A 23038-nucleotide genomic window follows, 5' to 3' on the forward strand; every position below is an offset into this window, starting at 1 on the left:
AAATGTATTACTTGCACAGGAAGCCTTAAATTAGAATGAATAAATGAAGACTTGGCACACCACTTCTGAAAGGTTGCCAACCCCTGATTTATGGTATAAATACTTAAGTAGATTAAAATTCTATATATTTAAAGTAGGTTTTGGTTTCATTTATTTACAGTTGGGGTTAGGTGAAAGAGGAGGGGGTTACTTACTGTATGTTCTTTTTATCTTCTCTTAGGGAACACAGCACTCACTTATGCCTGCGCTGGGGGATTCGTTGACATAGTGAAAGTGCTATTGAAAGCAGGTGCTAATATAGAAGATCATAATGAAAATGGACATACCCCCTTAATGGAAGCAGCCAGTGCAGGTCATGTTGAGGTTGCAAGAGTACTTCTGGAATATGGTGCAGGAATCAACACTCATTCCAATGAGTTCAAAGAAAGTGCACTTACATTAGCATGCTATAAAGGTATGGTATTTAAACCTTCATTTGCGAAGAAACTTTAGGTGGCTGTATTTTTTTGATGATCCTTGTATTACACACATGACATTGTTAGATTTTTGTGCTTGGAATCTAACTAAAATTCCCAGGCAATCTTTTTGTTAAGGTTCAAAAAATACCATCAGGAACCTAATTTGAAAGTTTTCTAATGTTCATATCTTCTTGGAAGTTTAAACTCCTAATTTGGAGTTTAAAGTAAGCTAAATGTGAAAGCCAGGAAATCTGGAGTTGTTTGCAACTTTCTCATATTCAACATACCCCACCTACCCTCCATCCAATGACACTGACACAGCATAAGAACTGTATGTTTTGTTGTGGCCATCACTATTGCAACAAAAACTGCATTTTTCTAAACTCTGAACCTTGTTTCAAATGGTGTCCTATACACATGCTATCTGTCTCTCCTTTATAGAGAAAGTACTAATGCCCCAGTTGTGAATGTGATACTTAGGCATCTGCAGCCATATGTGGTGGAAGACAAGTAATAGTGCTTATCTGTAATGGTAGGGTCTCAAAACCATTTTAGGAGTCTTGACGTTGGGATAATGGTTGGATGTTTTTGATTTGGATTATATGGCAAATCATGGAGCGGTGTTGCTTATTTGATACTATGTTAAGGGTAGAAGTAATATCTCTGGAGCATAGCAGGAATATGGATTTGGAGGCGATTAGGTTCTCCTAGTAACATGTGTTGGTTTGCAGGTCAGTAGATGGAGAATATGGGAGTATCTCCTGGCTCATGTTGAAAATCTAAGTATGGGGGAAAATAGTTGGGATTAAGGAGATTTGTGGCTTTACTGGTAGAACTGAGGTTACATGTTCAAAATTGAGGCTGGTTGTAGAATTTAAACTCAATTTCCTGACTTGCAGACATTTAGCTTTCTTAAAATGCTTTGTTTTAAATGAAGTTTCCAACCATAATTCTACAAAGTTTTGTTTTAGGAATGTTTTAGTCAGTTTTTAAAACACTAACTTCTCAAGTATTCTACTGTTTTAACACTGGTTTTTCTTTGATAAGTATTTTCCTAAACTTTCCGAAAAGTCAAGTAAAATCTTACTTTTTTGTACATATATATGTGTATATATATGTATTTAAACAAAATGGATGCAGCTGAGCTATTAATTCAAACTCTAGGAGACTCAGGAAACATTTGCTGTTGGGTTCCTTTTTACTTGCTGGGAGATGTGGCAGATGAACTCTCCTATTACTCTCCTATTTCTTTAACTGCTTTAAAAGCTCTACCCACTGTGCCAGTAGCGTATGTAAGATCCTTGAATGAAAAGGAACTCCATGGCTCTCAGAACCAAAATTCTACGAAATCTCAGATATTGTAAATTCTTAGATTGTAATAATTAGTGTGAGACAGCTTGCATTCAGTCTCCATTATGAAGTCAGATCCAGCTATGCAAGCATTGTGTGGATTCTTTGGGGATTGGTCATGGAACTTGAAGACCTTGTAAACATTTCCATTCCTGTAATTAGATTTGTGTGATTTAAGGAGTTTATAAAATGTACAGATTCATGGTATTCCCCAATAAATATATATCCCACCCTCTGACACTAGAGATTCAGTTTAGGGCCCACCTTGAGATTTTCTCCCTGCAGAATATCCAGACATACTTCTCTGAAGTATCCAGTATTATTCTGTCAGACATCCCCTTAAGACTCAGAACTTTTCCCTTTGGTCCACCACCTTGGGCCTCCTGGGTTCCATGGTCTTCTCCATTGAGACATCTACAGAGTTATTCTCCTCATGTCTCTTTTGAGCATACCCGATTTTATTCCCCGGTCAGACTACCTACTAGCCCCGTTAGGGAAGCAGACCCTCATAGAGATCAAGAAAAACAGGAAGGAAAGAAGTACATTGAGGAAATGGAAGAAGGTGACTTGCCACAATATCCACTGGAAACCTCCTACCCTATCCCACATTATTGTATACCACTCATTGAAAATTACAAGTCCTTTCAGGAGTTGCTAGGGAGAACAGAAAATACTCTGTATATTGTAGTGCAAGAGAAGGTACATGCATTTTCCAGTATCCATAATAGAGGCTCAATTTAAATGTATACCCCAAATTAAAAAACATTGTAAGAGGACCAAAAAAGTGCCACCATGGCTAAACAACAAAATAAAAAAAGCAGTGAGAGACACAAAGGCATCCTTTAAAAAGTGGAAGTTAAATCCTAGTGAGGAAAATAGAAAGGAGCATAAACTCGGGCAAATGAAGTGTAAAAATGTAATTAGGAAGGCCAAAAAAGAATGAAGAATAGCTAGCCAAATACTCAAAAAGTAATGGCAAAAAAAAATTGAGTACATCAGAAGCAGGAAGCCTACTAAACAACCAGTGAGGCCACTGGATGACCAAGATGCTAAAGGAGCACTCAAGGATGATAAGGCCATTGTGGAGAAACTAAATGAATGCTTTGCATTGGTCTGAGCCATTCTCTTTTGATGACAAATCTGAGGAATTGTCCCAAATTGAGGTGTCATTAGAGGAGGATTTGAAACAAATTGATAAATTAAATAAGTCAGCAGAATCAGATGGTATTCATCCAAGAGTTCTGAAGGAACTCGTGTGCAATTGCAGAACTACTAACTGTAGTTTGTAACATATTTAAATTAGCTTCTGTACCAAATGACTGGAGGATAGCTAATGTGACGTCAGTTTTTAAAAAGGGATCCAGAGGTGATCCTGGCAATTACAGGCTGGTAAACCTGACTTCCGTTCCTGTAGTAAACAACAAAATTATTAGACACATAGATAAACATAAATTTGTTGGGGAAGAGTCAACATGGTTTTTGTAAATGGTGAGGCATGATTTCCCATCTACTAGAATTCTTTGAGGGGGGTCAACAAGCATGTGGACAAGGGGATCCAGTGGATATAGTGTAGTTAGATTTTCAGAAAGCCCTTGATAAGGTCACTCATCAAGGGCTCTTAAGCAAAATAAGCTCCCATGGGATAAGAGGGAAGATCCTATCATGGATCGGTAACTGGTTAAAAGAGAAGAAACAAAGAGTAGGAATAAATGGTCACTTTTCAGAATGGAGAGAGGTAAATAGTGGTGTCCCCCAGGGGCCTGTACTGGGACCAGTCCTATTCAACATATTCATGAATGATCTGGAAAAGGGGGTAAAGAGTGAGGTGGCAAAATTTGCAGATACAAAACTACTCAAGATAGTGAAGTTCCAAGCAGACTGTGAAGAGCTACAAAAGGATCTCACAAAACTGGGTGGCTGAATTTCATCTTCCATTTTGTTGCCCAATGTTGATAAATACAAAGTAATGTACATGGGAAAACATAATCCCAACTATACATATACAATGATGGGGTCTAAAGTAGCTGTTACCACTCAAGAAAGAGATCTTGGAGTCATTGTGGATAGTTCTCTGAAAACATCCACTCAATGTGCAACGGCAGTCAAAAAAGCAAACAGAATGTTGGGAATCATTAAGAAAGGAATAGATAATAAGACCAAAAATATCATATTGCCTCTATCTAAATCCATGGTAGGCCCACATCTTGAAAACTGCATGCAGATGTGATCACTCTATCTCAAAAAAGATATATTGGTATAGGAAAAGGTTCAGAAAAGGGAACAAAAATGATTAGGGATATGGAACGGCTTCCATATGAAGAGAGATTAATAAGACTGGGACTTTTCAACTTGGAAAAGAGAAGATTAAGTAGGGATATGATAGAGGTCTATTAAAATCATGACTCTTTTATGGAGAAAGTAAATAAGGAAGTGTTTAGTCCTTGTCATAACACAAGAACTAGGGGGTCACTAAATTAAATTAATAGGCAACAGATTTAAAACAAACAAAAGTCAACCTGTGGAACTCCTTGCCAGAGGATTTTGTGAAGGCCAAAAGCATAACAGGGTTCAAAAAACAACTAGATAAGTTCATGGCGGATAGGTCCATCAATGCCTATTAGCCAGGATGTACAGGGATGGTGTCCCTAGCCTCGGGTTTTGCCAGAAACTGGGAAGGGACAACAGGATGGATCAGTTGATGATTACCTATGTTCTGTTCATTCCCTCCAGGGCACCTGACATTGGCCACTATCTGAAGACAGGATACTGGGCTAGATGGACCTTTGGTCTGACCATACATTTTTCTACTCACCCAGCTTCAGGTTCCATAGTCATGTTGTACCTGTAATAGTATTCAGGAAAAATCTAAACTGTTGAGACTGTCTAGGTCCACTCTGAAAGACAAAGAACCCCAAAGACTTCAGTCTCCTTGGCAGAAAATCCTGTTCTTCAGCATCACTGCAACTTTGTATAGCTGACTATCAGGCTTTATTTGCATAGTATGATTATCTGAACTGTATAATCTCTTATTGACAAACTCCCATGGGAAGCAAAAACTGAGTCGAGATCTGTAGTATCTGAGAACTACCTGATGGCTAGAATCTCTCTTCAAGCAGCCTTGAACACCTGTGGCCATAGCCACAATCATGAGGAGAGATTCCCAAAGAAATCCAAACTACTACTGGATATCTTCCCTTTGAAGAATCAGACCTTTTCAGCCCCTGTACAGATGAATCATGGTACACCCTAAAGAATTCTAGAGCAGTGCTGACATCACTAAGTATCATTAAGGTACTAGGGCCAGTTAAGACAGAGAATTTCCCCCTATCAACAATAGAGGCCTACTGCCTTTGTTTCCAAGTCAGTTTTTTAGAACTTGTCTACATTGGCAGTTTACAGCGCTGTAATTTTCTTGCTCAGGGCTGTAAAAAAACACACCCCGAGCGCTGCAAGTTTCAGCGCTGCCAAGTGTCAGTGTAGACCTATAGTTTTTAATTAATAACGTTGCTAGTGAAGATGTGCCCTTAGTCTCATGTCACACACCAGACAGCCCCCTCCTCTACTGCTACCTACCCACCCACCCACCCTGCATCACCATCCAATCAACAAGTTTGACTTTCGAGTCAAGAGCCATGTACCTGTTCCATCACAGCTTCCTTGTTCTCATCCCTATTTTTGGTTGCCACCTTTCCCATTTTTCTCAGGCATAGACTTGGATTACTTCAGACCAATGGGTATTTGAGATTACAATTTCAGTCCTCGGTCCAAGCTGATCTGCCTTTTATGTCCCTGTTTGGGGGACCCATCTCCTGAGAAACAACTGAAGGAAGAAGATAGATTCTTTACTTCAGCTAGGAGCCATTAGAAATAGTAATCCATGAATTCAAAGTTTCTATTCTTGCTATTTTCTTAGTTCCAGAAGAGGGGAAAGCACCTAAGGTGATTAAAGAAATTCATACACATGAATTTCATTCATTCGAACTCTCAATGGTGAGGCTAGCTTCCATCTTTCTGTCTGGAGAAGCTCAGGATTGGCTTGTGGCTCTTGGCCTTCAGGATGCTTATTGCTATTCATCTGGTCCTCAGAAAATATCTTCGGATCACAGTAGGATATGACCTCTATTAGTACCGGGCCTGTCTGTAGCCCTAAAAGTATTCACAAAATGTCTGGCAGTAGTGGCAGCCAATCTAACATAAGGAATGCCAGTTTACCTCTACTTGGATAATTGGCTTCGGAGAGGGAAATCCCCCAGGAATTATCCAGTGGCCTGTCCAGAGACCTCAATCTGTTGCACTCTCCAGGACTTGAGGTGAAATAAAAGTAGTTATCTGTCATTCCTAGTCAGTCCGTAGAACTTATAAGGACCTTTTATATTTCAAGCTGATGAAAGCATAGCTCTCTGAACAGGTTTCAGCCCATTGCATCCCTGATCTGCAATAACAGCAAGAAATATAGGCTATATGATGATGTCCACTTAAGTGTGACACCTCTTGCCAGACTTCACTTGTGCCCTCTACAAGGATGCCTGAGATCTGTTTACGAATTTACTAAACACTATATGGATACTTACCTCAAGATCCCAAATCCTTTTTTTATCTTCCCTGGACTAGTGGCAAATCCAGAGATTGTGTGCAAAGTGGTGTCATTCTGAACCCCTTCTCCCACAGCAACACACACTACATAAGCCTCTGTGGCTAGTGGAGAGGAACCCAGACAAGCTACAGACTCATTTCTGATCTAGTTAAGAGTTCTCATTACATATTAAAGTGCTGAAACTCAACACAATTTGTCTAATCTGCAGCGAATTTGTACCACTTCTGAAAAGAATCACAGTACAGATCCTGACAGACACCATCTCCTCAGTGTATTATGTCAATGAACAAGATGACATGCTCCAGTTTTCCATCAACAAAAATGACAAATGCCCTCTCTTCTGGCCCGGAGCAAGTACCAGACCAGTGTTCCTCCATGATGCTTTCCTCATTCTTTGGCCTCAGTGTCTTCATGCATTTTCTTCTGTTCCCCTGATGCCAAGAGTCATAAGGAACATCAGGCAGGATGTGGCCACAGTGATGCATATAGCCCCTTATTAGGCAAGATAGTATTGACTCAAATTTCTGCTGCATCTGTTCATAACAGCCATTGTAGGGGGCAAATTCTATCCCCAATACCCATATTTCTATATTTGTCTTCTTGGAAGTTGGCTAGTTGAATGCATCAGACAAGGATTGTTCCACAGAAATCCTAATACAGAGCAGGAAACCCTCTACAAAATCAGTATATACATCAAAGTGGAAGAGATTTCCATCTGTTGATTTCTAATAAGGTCTCAATCCATTGAAAGTTTCTATCCCCAACATTTGGGTTTTCCTCCAGCTCAAGCTATCAGGTCTCAAGATCAGCTCTATCAAGGTTCATTTAGCTGCTGTTTCAGAAAGCCCCACTCCTATTCAAACGTATAACTGTTCTCTAATTCCACTGTTTCAAAATTTCTAAAAGGACTGGTTCAGGCCTATTCCTTGCATTTGGGAGCCTACCCCACCATGGGACCTTAATGTAGTTCTGATGGGTCTTGGAAGCCCTTTTTGCATGCTTATCTAAGTGCTCCCTCCACCATCTCACCCTTAAAACAGCCTTTCTGGTAGCTATCATCTCAGCCAGGTAGGCTTGTGAGGTCCAAGCACTAATGGCATATACTCCTTGTATGGTATTCCATGGGGATAAAATTTCTTTGAAAAATGTGGTGTCTGACTTTCACTTAAACCAAACCATCTCTTCCCTAGCTTTCTTCCCCAAACCTTACTCAAACTTGGGGGAAGCCAAACTGCGCACCTTAGATGTTTCCCAGGCCCTTCTTCATTACCTAGACAGAACAAAGCCATTTAGAAAATCACCTGTTTGTTCATGGCACTTGGAAAAACACTTTAAGGCTGTTAGCTTCCCAGGGTTTTGCGGCATCTTGCTACCACTTCCCCTTAGTGTGAGGAAGCCTTGTTGTGAACTACTTGTCAACTCCCTGACTCCATTAGCCATGGGCAACATAAGTATTCCCCTCTTAGTTCATACAGGCTCCACTTTTCCTCTGTGGGTTAGTGATAGCCATACTTCAAGCCCCCTGAGTATCTCTCTGAAGTATACATCAGCCTTGTTCACCGGACACTCTCAGAATTCGAGATTTACTGCTCCCAAAGGAATAGTACCCCCAACTTACCGGTTAGACTTTGGCTGACCGCACCGTTTAAGACATAGCACTTAGACATGTTTATAGTGAAAACAAGTAAAATCTTATTTAACAAAGTATAGAGAATTGAGAAGCAGCAAGTGGAAGTTTTGGAAACTATGGTTACATGTAAAATAGTCAGAACACACATTCTAGAACAGTGGTTCTCAAACTTTAGTATTGGTGACCCCTTTCACATAGCAAACCTCTGTGTGCAACCCCACTTTTATAAATTAAAAACACTTTTTTACATATTTAGCACCATTATAAATGCTGGAGGCAAAGTGGGGTTTGGGGTGGAGGCTGACTGTTTGCAACCCCTCATGTAATAACCTTGTGACTCTCTGAGGGGTCCTGACCTCGAGTTTGAGAACCCCTGTTCTAGAACTAGACATGATTAACAAGATAGTTTTCTATCTAATGAAGTTTAGTTCACCCAAGTCTTTGCAGCATTTTCCAACCAGGTTGGCTTTGATGATCCTTTCATAAGACAGGCTCTTTACTTGTAAACAAGATACCCGTGGCACTTTTTGTTTTCCTGCAGTTTTGCTCTCGTGATTTCTCAATCTCCATGAGCTTCAGTCTTAGTAATGCAAATAGGCCTCCGCTGGGAAGTGGACAATATACATATGACTAGCCAGAAAGAAAGACATGTCTCTTCCCTCTGACCTGACGGGAGCAGGTTTATCACCTTCAGGTGATCTGCCTTAACTCATACATTAAGAAATTAATTTTCAGAAGAAATATTTAAGTCCTTAAGCGTTATCTGTTCATGGATTTCAAGATGATGATGCTGACTAGTGGGCTACTGGCATGTGAGGTCTCTACCAAGAGCCATGTTTTGGTAAACTTAATATGCATATATTTGGCTCAGGGCATCCCTGTAAAACTCTATGCCCCCGTACCCTCTGCCAGTTGGCCCAAAGATGTTCTTGGGTTACAAGGGCCAACTCATCTCTTCTCAGATATGCAGGTTGGTTACCCCATGCATTAAAGTATCGTACGAGTTATCAAGTCTGCCCCTCCTTTCAAGAATCAGGACACACTCAGCTGGAGCTCAAGCAGTCTCTTCAGGTTGCTTAATGATATTCCTTACTGAAATCTGCAGAGCAGCTACATGGAGTTTAGTTTATACTTTTACAATGTTATACCCTGGATTTGGCTTCTAGATCAGATGTCAAATTTGAGAGACACGTTCTTCAGTCCTAATCTAGATAGGACTCCATGGATCCTCTCATAGTGCTCTTGGAATCGCTAGTGAGTCATCACAAGTGAGATCTACATGGACAAAGACTCAGAGAATGATTATTTACGTTGTAACTGTGGATCTTCTAAATGTTTTGTACCTGTGGATCTCATGACCTTCCCTCTGTCCCAGCCCTATTTGGAGTCCAAACTCTGCTGGGATTCTGAACTATCAAGAGAGTTGATCAGGACCATTCTTCCCAATGTGCCCTCGGATGTAGGAGGTGCAAAAGCACAGGCAGAGCACAGACACAGCCTGAATGGATGTTGCTGGTCAAAAGATACGGCTCTCATGCAAATGAGGCACATGCACACCCTATGTGGCATCCAATAGCCACTGTTACTGTAGTTTTTTACTTTTTCTGAAGTCCAAGTCTACTTAACTTTTTTAATACATTGGATGATATAAAAATTCTGTGAAGGGAAAAGTAAAATTAGAGACTCTATTAAAAATTGAAAGTTTTTTGGGAGAAGTGGCTACGTGAGCTAACAGTGATATTTATGGTGGTAACTCTCAGGCCAGGACTTTCAGAAACTGTATAAATTGATTGTCCATATTTAAGCTTCTAAATAAGCAGCCTGATTTTCATACTGCCCAACATCCAGCAACTCCTGTTGACTTAAGTGGGATGAGCACTTTGGAAGTTCAGGCACCTAAATAAGTTGTACTGACACTTTTAAAATCTTGGGCTTAATTTTCTATTTCAGCAATTTCTTTTTTTCAGTTTGCAAGTTTCACAGACACTTAACTTCCTTAAACTCAAGGTCTCACAGTCATTATCTTAGCAGATACCTTCATGCAACTCCTGAAAATTGAAACGTTTGTCTTAAACTCCAAAAAATTTCCTCCCAAATTGAATTTTAAGAGTTTTTATGTGCATCATTGAGGATTTGATAAAACTAAAAATTTTAGACCATCTATATTTGAGAATCTTTTTTACAAAATTAGATTTATCAAAGGTAAATCTGCTAGTTTTCAAAGCTACAAGTTCCCTAGCTCTGTATTAGGATAATAGGACATACTTTCCAAAACGTTTTTCTCACCTAAGAAAAATCATAATACACTTAAGGCAAAAATTTCAGCTGCCTTTCCTCTTAAAGTTGAGAGGAGTGGGTGTTATCTCTTAGAAACTCTTTCTTAATTGTGGAGGTGCTGTTGTGGTGTCCCCCTATATTTTTGTGTCGGGGGTAACAAACAATATTTAATGGTAGTTGGACAGATTGAATAAGAACTTAAATTCAGATACCAGGTTTTTTAAAATGGTAGATTACAATAGTATGAAATGTTGCATGATAAAGAACTCTTAGCCCTGGAATAGCTAAAGGATAATATCCTTACCACTTCCTATAATTAAGTAAAACATGTGTAGGAAAGAATGATCTAATACACTCTGGGCTGGGTGTTCATTCCCACATCAACCACAGACTTCTTGTGTGATCTTCTTGGGAAATCACTTAACCTATCCTATACCTTCTACTCCCCTTCTGTAACATAGGGAAAACATTCCTTGCCTTCTCTGCATGCTGAGAGGATAAAATCCATCAGTAAATTAGGCATCCAGATACTAGAGTGAACTTTGTGCAAGTACCTAAATAGACTTGTTTTTGCATGGAAGAAAAATGTAAAAGCTCCATAAGTGAAAGTGAAATAAAACTAATTTGAGTGACGTTAACAAAGCTTTTAAGAACAGTTGTGGCAACTCTACAGGTTTTTTAGATTGAAACCTTTACAATACAGCAATCTGATCTTTTTAGACAATGCATAAAAAAAATTCTCCTGTGAAAGTTATTGTAGTAAAAACTTCAAGATAAGTTTATAACTTCATACTGTTCTTCTCTGGAAGGATTTTTACCTTTCAGCGTTTTTTTGCCAATCCATGCAATACTTAAGCTATGTGAACAATTAGAGCATAAATGCTATTTTGTTTATAGTTTGAAGTGATCCTCAAGACAGGATTTTGATAGAATTTTTTTTAACTAATCCATGTTAAATAAAACCTTATCAACTTTGCATAGCCAGAAGATAAAATCTTCCAGGTAAGACCACTGTTATAAGTTGAATGTCCATCTTGTGTTTTGCCACAATAGCAGTGTATTTACACATTATAATTGGATAGGCTTGTAAAAGCAAACTACAAAAACCTAAATTACAATATTTTGACTAAACCCTTTCTTAATGTTTGTAACAAATTGTTTTGTTTTTGTGTTTGAAGGCCATTTAGATATGGTTCGTTTTCTGCTTGAAGCTGGAGCTGATCAAGAACATAAAACAGATGAGATGCACACAGCCCTAATGGAGGCCTGCATGGTAAATATTTAGCGAATCAATTTTGATTGGGGTGAGAGAGAGGCATAAAAGGGGTTGGTAGAACAAAGCAATCCTTTTTTGGTTAATGAGATTTTTTTAATCCACTGATCAGGAAAAAATACTAATTTTTTTTAGGGTTGTCTTGCTAAGAATACCTTTTTAAAGTGGTTTGTCAAAAGGCAGCCTGGCTGTTAGATTTAGTTCTCTGTGTGGAAAAAATAGTTATTTTGTTATATGGAGTTTGCCCTACAATGTGCTTTTTGGTGCAACTGTCTTTTAGTGCCAGAGTAAGACTTCAACCAAGTAGAAGACTGAGCAGCCAAAATCATCCATTTCTCCTGCCATTTGACATTTATATAGACACTGAGGAAGGAGGCAAGTTCGCATTTGTGGCCTCATGGCAGATGTCTCAGTCAGGAAACGCAAGATTAACTGTAAATTGGATTCTAGATGCTAGGCATTTCCTAACCTGTATGATGTCTTTGTGAACGTGATCTGCACTACAGTCCAGTTCAGCAAGATGAATGTGCATAATTTTAAACACACAAGTAATTTTCTGAATTGAGGCCTAAATGGGTTTGTGGGTTTTTTTGTCTGCGTTTGCCCCAATTTGGTCACAATTTTTGCTAAATGTTTCTGTAATTTTGGGCACAAGCACAACACTGGAGTCCTCTTCCCATGCTGAGAGGCTGTTTTTGAGGGAGGTGTATCTTATTAAGAGCAGAAGCATAATTTTTGTATCACTGCTGGGTCAGTTATAGTTGGTTTCTCTAGAGCATTGGCTTTCAAAGTGTGAGGCATGCCCCTGCGGGTGGCAAAGTGGGGCTGCAGCAGTGAAGAGGGCACACAGGGAGTCCCCAATGATCAAGGGCCGGGGGAGGTGGGGAGAGGAAGGAGCGTATCGGAAGGAGTGTATCCCAGCCCTACAGCATCCAGCTTGTCTACCCACCTTCTTTTTTTGACCATTGGGGACTCCCTTTCATGCTCCCCTGACCTGGACACCTGGCTGGCTGCAGCTCTTTATATTTTAAATGCTCCAGAGCCTGTGGGAGTGAGAGGCTGTGGACCTGGGAGAGAGGGAGGGTGAGGAGCCGTGGTTCACTCCAAGCTGCCATGGGCTCCTTCAGTGATGGAGCCAGCCATCCTGTTGCTGCCCCAGATGTGAGCCACCCAGCACCCTTGGTAAGTCACTTCCTGCTCTGGATGGGAGCTGTTGTGACTTGCATGGAGAAAGGAAGGTTTTAGTCACAGGTATTTTTAGTAAAAGTCATGGACGGGTCATGGGCAGTCAACTAAAATTCACAGCCCGTGACGTGTCCATTACTTGTGCTATACCCCGATTAAATCTTGGGAATGCCATGGGTGTTCAAGTGGGGGGGGCGGCCCGGATGGTGCCCTGGATGCTCGGGGGCATGTGCTTGACGGCCTGGGACCCTCATGGGTGCTGGGGGGGGTTCTTAGGGATTGGGGTGGCAGCCCGGGACCCCCACTGGTGCTGGGGTCGGGATTGGCAGGACTGGCAGCTCCCTACCTGGCTTCTCGGAAGTGGCGATATGTCCCTCCCTAAGCTCCTAGCTCCACGCACTGCCTCCGCCCACAGCTCACGTTTGCTGGGAACCGTGGCCATGTTGCCTTTTCCAGGGAGCCCCCCCAAGGTAAGCACCACTCAGAGCCCTCACCCCCTCCCACACCCCAGCCCTGAGCCACCTCCCACACCCAAATTTATCCTGCGGGGGGCAGTGTCCCAAGACTGCCTCAGCTGCAGCTGGTGCGACTGGCCTAGGGACTGCCTGAGCTGCTTGCCAATTGCAGCGGCCACTGCAGAAGTCATGGAGGTCACAGAATCCGTGACACAATAGCAGCCTTAGTCACCATCTGGTAAGACGAGGTGCCAGAGTGACAACTGGCTGATGGAGAAGATTCACAAAAGGAATATAAGAATGGAAATATTGGTCAATATTTAAATATCAGGATATTGCTAAACCAAACCTTACATTTTTATTTTATTGTGTGACTGCCAAAGTTTTGATAAATTGGTTGTATCCTCATCTGTCAGACAAGTGCTATCAAATCCAAATATAGGGTGTTTTTCACTTAGTTTCTTCTGGTGTGCAGACAGGCTTCCTTAGTTATCTTGCCTCTGCTGAGACACCATCTTTCCAGGCATTGTTGAAGCTCTGGATCTAACATAGAACAGAAGAGGACAAAGGAAATTTCTTTCTAGTAATACCTAGGAAGTGCTAATAATAGCACCCCATTCTGCCAGTTCTGGCCCCATTTCCACTGTGGTCTTGAAGCTGCAGCCACCAGATCCAACCAAGAGTAGGAGCAATTCTGAACCAGGTGAACACTCTACTTCCACTGCCCTTTGTGGTCTTTGGATATCCACGGCTCTTCTCAAGTTTCCCCTTTTTCCCAAAAACCCCTTTAAAGAAACTTCTAGGAGGACCTAGACTCAACTATGAGCTTACAAAACATTATGCTGAAGGTAAGTCTTCGCCTACTCTGTCACAATAAGGGATTCTATTAATCAGGAGCCCTATAGCCTGGATGGATCAGGCCTTTGCAGCCTCCCTGGTCTCACTAACAAATTACCTTTTGCCTTCTGTCACAGAGTCACAAGATCTAGCCTATGCCCCTGCTTGTAACCAGTCTCCTGGGAGCAATTGCTTTAATGTGACAGGCCCCAAGGACCCACATAGTTCCATGGGCAGACCTATGGCCTCCAAGATTGGGCCTTTGGCATCAGCAATCCCTGTCTCTCTGACTCCTTCCAGTGAATCCAGCCATGCCAGACTTGCTGGAAGCTTGTACTATACCCCTTCAGGGCACACTGCTCTCAATATTTACAGTGACACAGGCAACCTTTTCAAAACAAGGTAACAATTTGTTAGTCACGTGACCTACAGAAAGTCCTTATGTTATCAGTGAGAGGCAGAAGCTAAGCCATACTCCATCCCAGTCAAACCAGTGCCATGATGAGCCAGCCAAGCTGTGATGGACTCCTGCTCGACTCCATCTCTTGTCCCTTTGTCCACCCAGGTGAGCTCCTGAGGCCCTTCAAAGAGCTGTCCTTCTCCGCATCACCTGACACCTTTTCCTCTTTGTTCTCAGTCTCAGTTCACGTGTCTCATTGACCAGGGTTTCCTCCTGATAGGTGTGGATTGTTCAGTCATTGAGGTGTCTGTCTTCATGGATCCTCTGATTTGGATCACTTAAAGCCTGTTCCTTAATGGTGCGGACAGCTAGGTGAGACACCTATGTCTCATGTTCTGCCTTGAGCAGACTTAATCCTTTCCCCCCCCCATTGGGTAACCAGGCAAGGTGTAGGAAGAAACTGAGGCACACACATGCATCGTACAAATATTTTTTAAATTCCCACTTTGTCACACCTTCCTTTCAAGAAAACTTACTCAAAGCTCCAGTCCACAGCAAGCACACTCCTTGGACCCTATCCTACTCTTAGAGGTGGAGAGGAACATCATCCTTTCCTTCCTCCTGTACAGTGTCTTCTGAAAAGAGTGAGCTAGAATTTGATTGACTTGCTTACTGTGTCCTGGGTTTCTTTTTCCTTTCATTTTCTTGTTCCTCCAAAAACCCTCAGTCATTTTGGAGCAGTGAAGTTAATTGGGCTTCTATCTAAGAAACCTTAATCTCTTTGGAGGAACAGAAATCCGAATGAGATCAAGTGCCTTATTTTCTTCTAGGGCTGAACCTCAGTGCTGATTCTGCCTATCCATTGCTGTATAGCAAATATTGTATGAAGTGGTTCACGTCCTCATCTGATTCAGTGTCTTCCCTACCCACTCCTTGGAGAATTTTGTGCCACTGTGCATGTATATAATTGAGTTGCACATATTTTAAATTTTTTTTGCACAGAAAAAAGCTTCTGCTGGAAAGTTGCTGCAGTTCCTCCTTTTGCTCACCAGAGGGGCACTATGGCACTAGAACAGAGCAGCAGTTCCGGGCCAGCAAGGGAAGAGAGAAAGCACCTTCCTTTTTCACAGTGCCTTTTGGGCTAGGTCAGGAGACAGACAGCATGGGGTTGCTGGGGGGGGGTCATAGACGGAGGCTCATAAGGGCTAGTGTGGGAGGGCAGACTGGGGCAGGGGCTGAATGGGAGTGAAGGTGCAGGGCCACGGGGGGTGGGGGAGCGGGTGCAGGGCCACATGGGGACTGGGGTGGTGTGGCTGAGTAGGGGCACAGAGACACATGGGGATGTGGGAAGGGGTGCAGGGCTTCAGGGGTATGGGGGAGTGGGGTGGAGGGACATGTGGACACGGGCAAGTGTGCCTGACTGAATGGGAGAGGCTAGGCGTCAGCCAGGGTCTGCATGGGGGAAGCTCCCTAACAATCCCTCCCTGCCCCCTCAAAAAAACCTGTTCCATACTTTTCCCAACCATACACAGCAACCCTCCAAGTTCACAACCAGGCTTCTTCCCAGCAATTACTTCCTCTCCCTCAGCTCCTCTGTTAATGCTGATTCCAAAGTCATTGCACTGCTTCTGAGGGATGTGGGAAATACAGTTCAGTATTGTAGTTTAAATGAATTATTACTCAGAGGTCTGTGTTAATATGCCTAATAAGGAATCTATTTGTCAAAAAACATTTCCTGAATCTTTTTGGTTGTCAGTATTGTTAAATGTATTTGTTGACAGATATTCTGAAATTAATGACCAAAAATAGTTGAAACTGGTGTGATTATATTGTGGTGTTTTGACAAAATATGCAGAAATTAGCAGAATTTGGAAATATTGTGCTCAGAATTTTGAATTTTTTGGAGCAGAATTCCCCCAGGAGTACCTACCAAAGAATCTCCTTGGGCTCTTCAGCCTGGATTCTGACTTCCATGACCTCTGGCTATCACAAAATGGGACTCATTCTCTTCCCTTCTAACCACTGGGAGACTGCCTCCCAGAAGGAAGGTAGAAGGGGGGAGAGGGTATGCTATACAATAATTCAAACTGCTGGTGCACAGTTATATGCCTTAAACCCCCCTAGAACAGCCATCCAGTGGCTCATTGAGATCTAACCAGACAAAGCGTTCACTCCATGCTGTAATTTGTGGTAGACAGGAACCGCTGTATGTGCTTCACTGGTGTTAATATGGCCAAGATTACACCCACTTGAGGTCAATGTCTTGAATGCATCCACCTTGGCCCAAAGAGCAATGTAGATCCATCCCTGGGGAGGGAGAGATCACCTACTAGCTTTCAGAGTAGCAGCCGTGTTAGTCTGTATTCGCAAAAAGAAAAGGAGTACTTTGGCACCTTGGAGACTAACAAATTTATTTGAGCATAAGCTTTCGTGAGCTACAGCTCCACCAAATGCATCCGATGAAGTGAGCTGTAGCTCACGAAAGCTTATGCTCAAATAAATTTGTTAGTCTCTAAGGTGCCACAAGTACTACTAGCTTTGTCTCCTTGCCATTACTTTTAAGGGCACCCAGCTGTTTACACTGTACCTTGAAAGAATTGTCAAAGATATGCTTCTCCCCTAAGGAGAGGCAGGCTTAACTTCCTCAGTGAGGAAATCATTAGTGAACTACAAACTGAAGAGAGAACCTCAGTGTTTCCTTCACAAGCAGGAATTCGTCAGGTTGGCTTTTGAGGCCCCTGAGATCTGCTGTCTGTCATGTCCTGATCAGGTGAATCCCACACGACTGTATTGGCTTAGGTGACTCATCAAGCTCAAGCCCAGAGCATTCCTTCCAAACAAAATCCAATGTTCTCTTCCACACAGGTGGAGAAAAATTTAATCACCCTCAGTGCCCTGCACATGCAGGCATCTGAATGTCAGTCTGGATGAGCAAGAAAATGGTCCGTCCACTAGTTGGTCTTCAAAAAATTAGTCACTTGTTCTCAGCCTCGCTCATTAGACCTCTTTGCCTTGAGCTACAACTTTCCCAGCTACTGTAACATATATACTTGGACCTCAAGGCCTGTATACAGCATGTATTCTTTATCATTAGTGGGGAACGGAATTCACACCTTTTCCTCGCCTCTTACTGATAACAGGGTCTGCGAAAAGTGAAATAGGATTGATGCCTGCTGATCAATGTTCCCTCTAATTTTTTTACATTCATGTGCAGAATGAATTTTATGTGCACCAATATGGAGGTGATGTGTGGCAGGGGTGGGGCTGAGGGATTTGGAGTGTGGGCCGGGGCTCCAGGTTGGGTTAGAGATTTGGGCTGCAGCGGGGGGTGAGGCTCTGACTAGGGCTGTGGGCTTTGGGGTGGGGCTGGGGATGAGGGTTTTGAGGTGCGGGGTAGGGGAAGTTCAGGGCTAGGGCAGAGGGTTAGGGGGTGGGGGTGAGGGCTCTGGCTAGGAATGCAGGCTCTGGAGTGGGGCCGGAGATGAGGGTTTGGGGTGAAGGCTGCTCTGGGGCTGCAGCACGGAGAGAGGACTCCCCAACCCCCTCTCGCTGCAGCAGTCTGGAGCTGGGGGAGAGGCACCTCTCCCCGTTACGCACCTGCGTGGCAGCTCAGCCAGGAGAGAAACACCTCTCCCTGCTGCACAGCCATGCAACTTAGAGGCAATGTAACTGCCAATTCATGTGGGTGTAGAGCATCTGAGATGGGTCTAGTTCATGGGTCTTTATCTGTTCCAAAGGCTTCTCCTTTATCCTGACCAAATCTTCCTCAGTCTCAGGTCCTTGCTTATGAAACCTCCCTCATTTCTAAGTTCTGGATTACCAGGTGGGTCCTCTTTTGTTACTGAGAGAAGGGTACTATCTTTTTTTTTTTTTTCTATGAAGTGAAGTCTCTTAGTTTCCATGGGATTGTAGCCCGGAGATCCATTATTATCTCCATCTGGAGTTCTTCCAGAATGAGTTTGAGTTTGTGTTCTCTGCTAGTATCCAGATACCTTGTTGATAGGAGAAAAAATGCTTGCTGCTATCAGCAGGTATTGGAAACAGCTGCACCTGTTTCCCAGTGCTGGAATACTGTTCAACTGCAAGTGTAGCCAGTGATAAATTGAGTTGAACACTGTTAGCTGTAGTTCCTGAACAGAGTCAAACACAATTGCTGTTTAATAGCAAGTGTAACCAACACTCAGGACTGATTTCAGATGCACCCCTTGCTGACACCATTTGTCAGCCAAAGGAACTTCAGCTAGTGGAGACAAACCTCCTGCTCCATAAGAGAGTTCTGACTGGGGTTCCCTTCTCATAATCAGGTTCCTTAAAATAGTCTCTTACCTTAGGCCCCGTGTAAGTCTCACTGTTTGCTGGAGCCAAGTTAAGTACAAAGTGTCCACTGCTCAGACGCATTTGAACCTACTTTCATTATTACACTGTTTCCTGTGGCCTTCAACTTTGTTAGAGACTGTTTAGGAACTCTCAGCCCCATTTTGAAACCCTCATGCCTCATTTTCCATAAAGAGAAAAGTTCTCTAAATGTGCCCCAGTCGTCGTCCCATTGTAGTCTGTCTTCCACCTTAACCAGGATATCTTGCTCCTGAACCCTGAGGCCATACTCCAGGTCCATTGGCATTCTGTGGACGCTCTGCCAAATACTCAAGGCCTGTCTTTCCCAAACCATTCCTCAAATGCTGGTCCCTGTTCTAAAGGTCTTGCAAAATCAAAAAACATCCAGATCTTGCTCAGTCGGATTCTTTATCCAATTTATCTCATTTGCTGGCCTCCCCTGCTCAGAGAAGCTTTGAGTTTTCTATCCAAGCCACGCCCCAGTCAGGGCATAAAAAAATCTTTGGTGGTTGAGTTCTTCCAGGCCACCACCTGAGCCCAGTTACATTTTTGAGATGCTACAAGCTATATTTGCATATATTGGCTGATGTAGCCTTCAGTTGGTGAGTTCTTGGGTTCTTCTATGACAACCCTACGTCTTCTACCTTCATGAAGAGGTCTGCTCATCCCAACAGCTGTTTGGTCTCCTTTCCTTCATTCTCCCAGTTTCTCCCCTCTTGCCACTTTGCTGTAACACTTAACTTCTCCATAGTTACTTTTCTTCCCTTGATATGGAAGCTGCTAGTTAGTTTTGTCCATACTGGTCATAAGCCAATCACGGAAAAGCAAATTTCTTACTGGATTAATTACTTACTATTGGGAGTAGTCATTACTGATTTCAGTGGGATTACTCACTGGACTAAACTCTGTCTGGTAATTGTGTGTTGGATTATTATTTACTAGCGATATTACCCTAGTGCCCAGAAGGTGTGGTCCTAGCCCCAAATAATACAAAATAAAGGATCTGGCTTTTTATTTCTAAATTACACAATTCCTTGTTGATTGGAGGTGAAATATAGTAGTCTTCAGATTATTGTGCAAAAGTGTTGCCATTATTAATGTTGTATGAGGCTTTTATTTAGAAAAAGAAATGATATTTTTCAAAGTAGGACAAATGCACTGTTTTAATTTTCAGACGTCTTCTTGAAAGTAGATCTTATCAGGGTCTGAAAATGGACTTGCATGATAGCATTAGTAACAATTGTGTCCTTGTTAAATTGGGATGTTTCCGATTTCATTTCTTTTTAACTTTTACTTTGCTCTTAGGATGGACATGTGGAAGTAGCTCGTTTGCTTCTAGATAGTGGTGCTCAAGTCAATATGCCTGCGGATTCATTTGAATCTCCACTTACACTAGCTGCTTGTGGTGGACATGTGGAGCTAGCCGCACTACTGATAGAAAGGGGAGCAAATCTTGAGGAAGTTAATGATGAAGGTTATACTCCACTGATGGAAGCTGCACGTGAAGGGCATGAGGAGATGGTAGCACTGTTACTGGCACAGGGTAAGAAAACGATTTCATCTTATAAATTACTGTACTATAAATTACATCTTTTTAGTAGTTTAAATTACATAATCTTTTATAGTCTTTTATTCTGAATGATTAAGTACTGACCCTGCTAGTTCGTGTGTAATGGCTCAGGATTTAGCACGTGGTTGTGACTTTACAGTTACTGTATAGGAATAACGTAGAACTATCCTACACTAATCTCTTGCTAAGGGCTATGGAGTAGGGGCAAAGTGGGAAGATGAGTGCCTATATGATTTGTCTGTCTGGCCAGACAGATTAACAGATAATTTGTTCTGTAGGAGCAAATATAAATGCACAGACAGAAGAAACGCAAGAAACAGCTCTTACTCTGGCATGCTGTGGAGGATTTTCTGAAGTAGCTGATTTCCTTATTAAGGCAGGAGCTGATATAGAACTTGGTTGCTCTACACCTTTAATGGAAGCTGCTCAGGAGGGACACCTTGAATTGGTGAAATATTTATTGGCAGCAGGTATGTTGATATAAATGATAGATTGACTTACAGGAGATTTAGCTTAAAAATGCTAGCCTTTTTTTAATTAAAAAAAGTATAAACTAGGAAATAACTACACTTACTGGCAATTAAAGTTGCAGCAGGGCACACTCCATCTTCCCAAAACCTTAAAAGAATGGAAACAACTTAAGAGAAAAGACATTCTGCATTCTTTTTCATATTTATATTGCCTAAATTGAACAGTATCAGCTGTGCAGTCCAACCATGAATGAGGCCAAAAATTAAATATGTACTCAGTCTTCATTAAGTGTGTACTCTAACATACAACATTAACAGTGACTACTTCTGCTTTTGTACACTGCTGAGTGTTTTGGGGCAAATAAGTTATTCTATAAAATGTTGTTTTGTTCAACCTGAAACTATTTATGAATTTGTGGTGTTTGCTGAATAGCTTTTGACCAAACTGACAAAATCAAAACATTTCAGTTTGACCACTCTTAAAAAAAAAAAAAAAAAAATAAAACAAAAAACAACCTGTTTTTATTTTGAGCATTTTGACAGAAACAAACAAGTAAATTAAAAAAATAAATAAAAAGGCTGCGGGGAGGAGGAGGACCTCTTATAACCTTTAGTCCACTAGTTAGGGTATTCTCTTGGGATGCGGGAAACTGTGGTTGAATTCTTCCCTCTGTCTGATGTGGCGAAAGGATTTGAACATGGGTCTCCCACACTGCAGGAAAGTGTTGTAGTAACTGGGTTTTGGGATAATGTGCATAGGTTAATAGACTCTAGGTCGGGATGGGCAAACTTTAGGTATGGAAATTGTATGGTGGGCCATGAATGCTCACAAAATTGGGGGTTGGGGTGTGTGAGGGCTCCAGCTTGGGGATGCGGGCTCTGCAGTGGGCCAGAAATGAGGTGTTCAGGGTACGGGAGGGCGCTCTAGGCTCAGGCAGGGGCTCCGGCTAGGGGTGTGGACTCTGGGGTGGGGCTGGAGACAAGCGGTTTGGGATGCAAGAGGGTGCTCCGGGCTGGGACCGAGGGGTTCAGTGCAGGAGGGGGATCAGGGTTGGGGTGCAGGAGGGGGTTGGGGTGCAGGCTCAGAGTGTCACTTACCTCAAGCAGCTCCTGGAAGCAGTGGCATGTCCCTCCTCTGGCTCCTACGCAGAGGTGCAGCCAGGCGGCTCTGCGTGCTGCCCTGTCTGCAGGCGCTGCACCTGCAGCTCCCAGAAGCAGCAGTTCCCAGCCAATGGAAGCTGCGGGGGATGGCGCTTGGAGCGGGGGCAGCATGCAGAGCTCCCTGGCTGCCCCTATGCATAGGGGGGACATGCCGCTGCTTCTGGGAACCGCATGGAGTCATGGCACGCACGGAATGGGGCAAGCCCTCAAACACACTCCCCAGCAGGAACTTGAGGGCCGGATTAAAACGAGTACAGGGCCAGATGCGGCCCCTGGGCCTTAGTTTGCTCACCCCTACTCTAGGTTGTTGAACCAGATTTCAGAAAAGAAACAAAGCATGAATTCAGACATGGCTTTAGGAACTGAAATCTTCAGCATTGTGGGGGGGAAATGCTGCTGCCAATCAGTACTGCAGTGAGTGAGTTGAACAGTTTTGTTCACCACTTTAACTGCTGTCAAGTGTGCCATAATGTTCCTTTGCCACAAATTCCTGACTCTACTTCTGTGTCTCAGGTCTCTTTCCCTGTTAGGCCCAGGGCTGTTGGCAGTAAGTAAAACATGGCTTCAGTTGCCATGGAAGGAAGATCTGTTGCTTTTTTTTCTTTTTGGTTTAACTGTTAGTAGTGGGATCATTCAGATAAAATATTTGGGTGAGAGGACATCTACAGTAACCAGTAAAACGTATGTTGCTTTTATAGGAGCGAATGTCCATGCTACAACAGCAACAGGAGACACAGCTTTGACCTATGCTTGTGAAAATGGACATACTGACGTTGCAGACGTATTGCTTCAAGCTGGTGCTGATTTAGTAAGACTTTTTTCATGTGTATCTTGTGCATGAAAATATTTTAACTGTAAACTTAGCATTTACTTTTACCTTTCTTACAGAAAAAAAGTTAAATGCTTAATATAAAGCAAGAAGAAAGCTTTGCAAGTGTAAACATACGTTTACATTGGTGGTACTAGTCAAAAGGAGGATTGAAAGCCTGCAACATCTGTCCCAGTTTAAGAGGAATAGCACTAAATATTGATGCATCCATTAG

The 23038-nt window shown here is 42.5% G+C and overlaps 1 protein-coding gene across 12 annotated transcripts in view; it reads left to right on the plus strand.

Moving 5' to 3' along the window:
• LOC119860605 (ankyrin repeat and KH domain-containing protein 1) overlaps nt 1–23038 on the plus strand; it is a 202930-nt gene that overhangs the window by 92949 nt on the left and 86943 nt on the right. For all 12 annotated transcript variants that reach the window (XM_038414521.2, XM_038414522.2, XM_043520457.1 and 9 more), the window contains exons 6-10: nt 221–454; nt 11488–11582; nt 20100–20337; nt 20643–20834; nt 22694–22803. In XM_038414521.2, the coding sequence (XP_038270449.1) occupies nt 221–454; nt 11488–11582; nt 20100–20337; nt 20643–20834; nt 22694–22803 (869 nt within the window). The remainder of the gene's footprint in view (nt 1–220; nt 455–11487; nt 11583–20099; nt 20338–20642; nt 20835–22693; nt 22804–23038) is intronic.

This window comes from Dermochelys coriacea, chromosome 8 (genome assembly GCF_009764565.3).
Source record: "Dermochelys coriacea isolate rDerCor1 chromosome 8, rDerCor1.pri.v4, whole genome shotgun sequence".
In the NCBI taxonomy this organism is placed as follows: Eukaryota; Metazoa; Chordata; order Testudines; family Dermochelyidae; genus Dermochelys; species Dermochelys coriacea.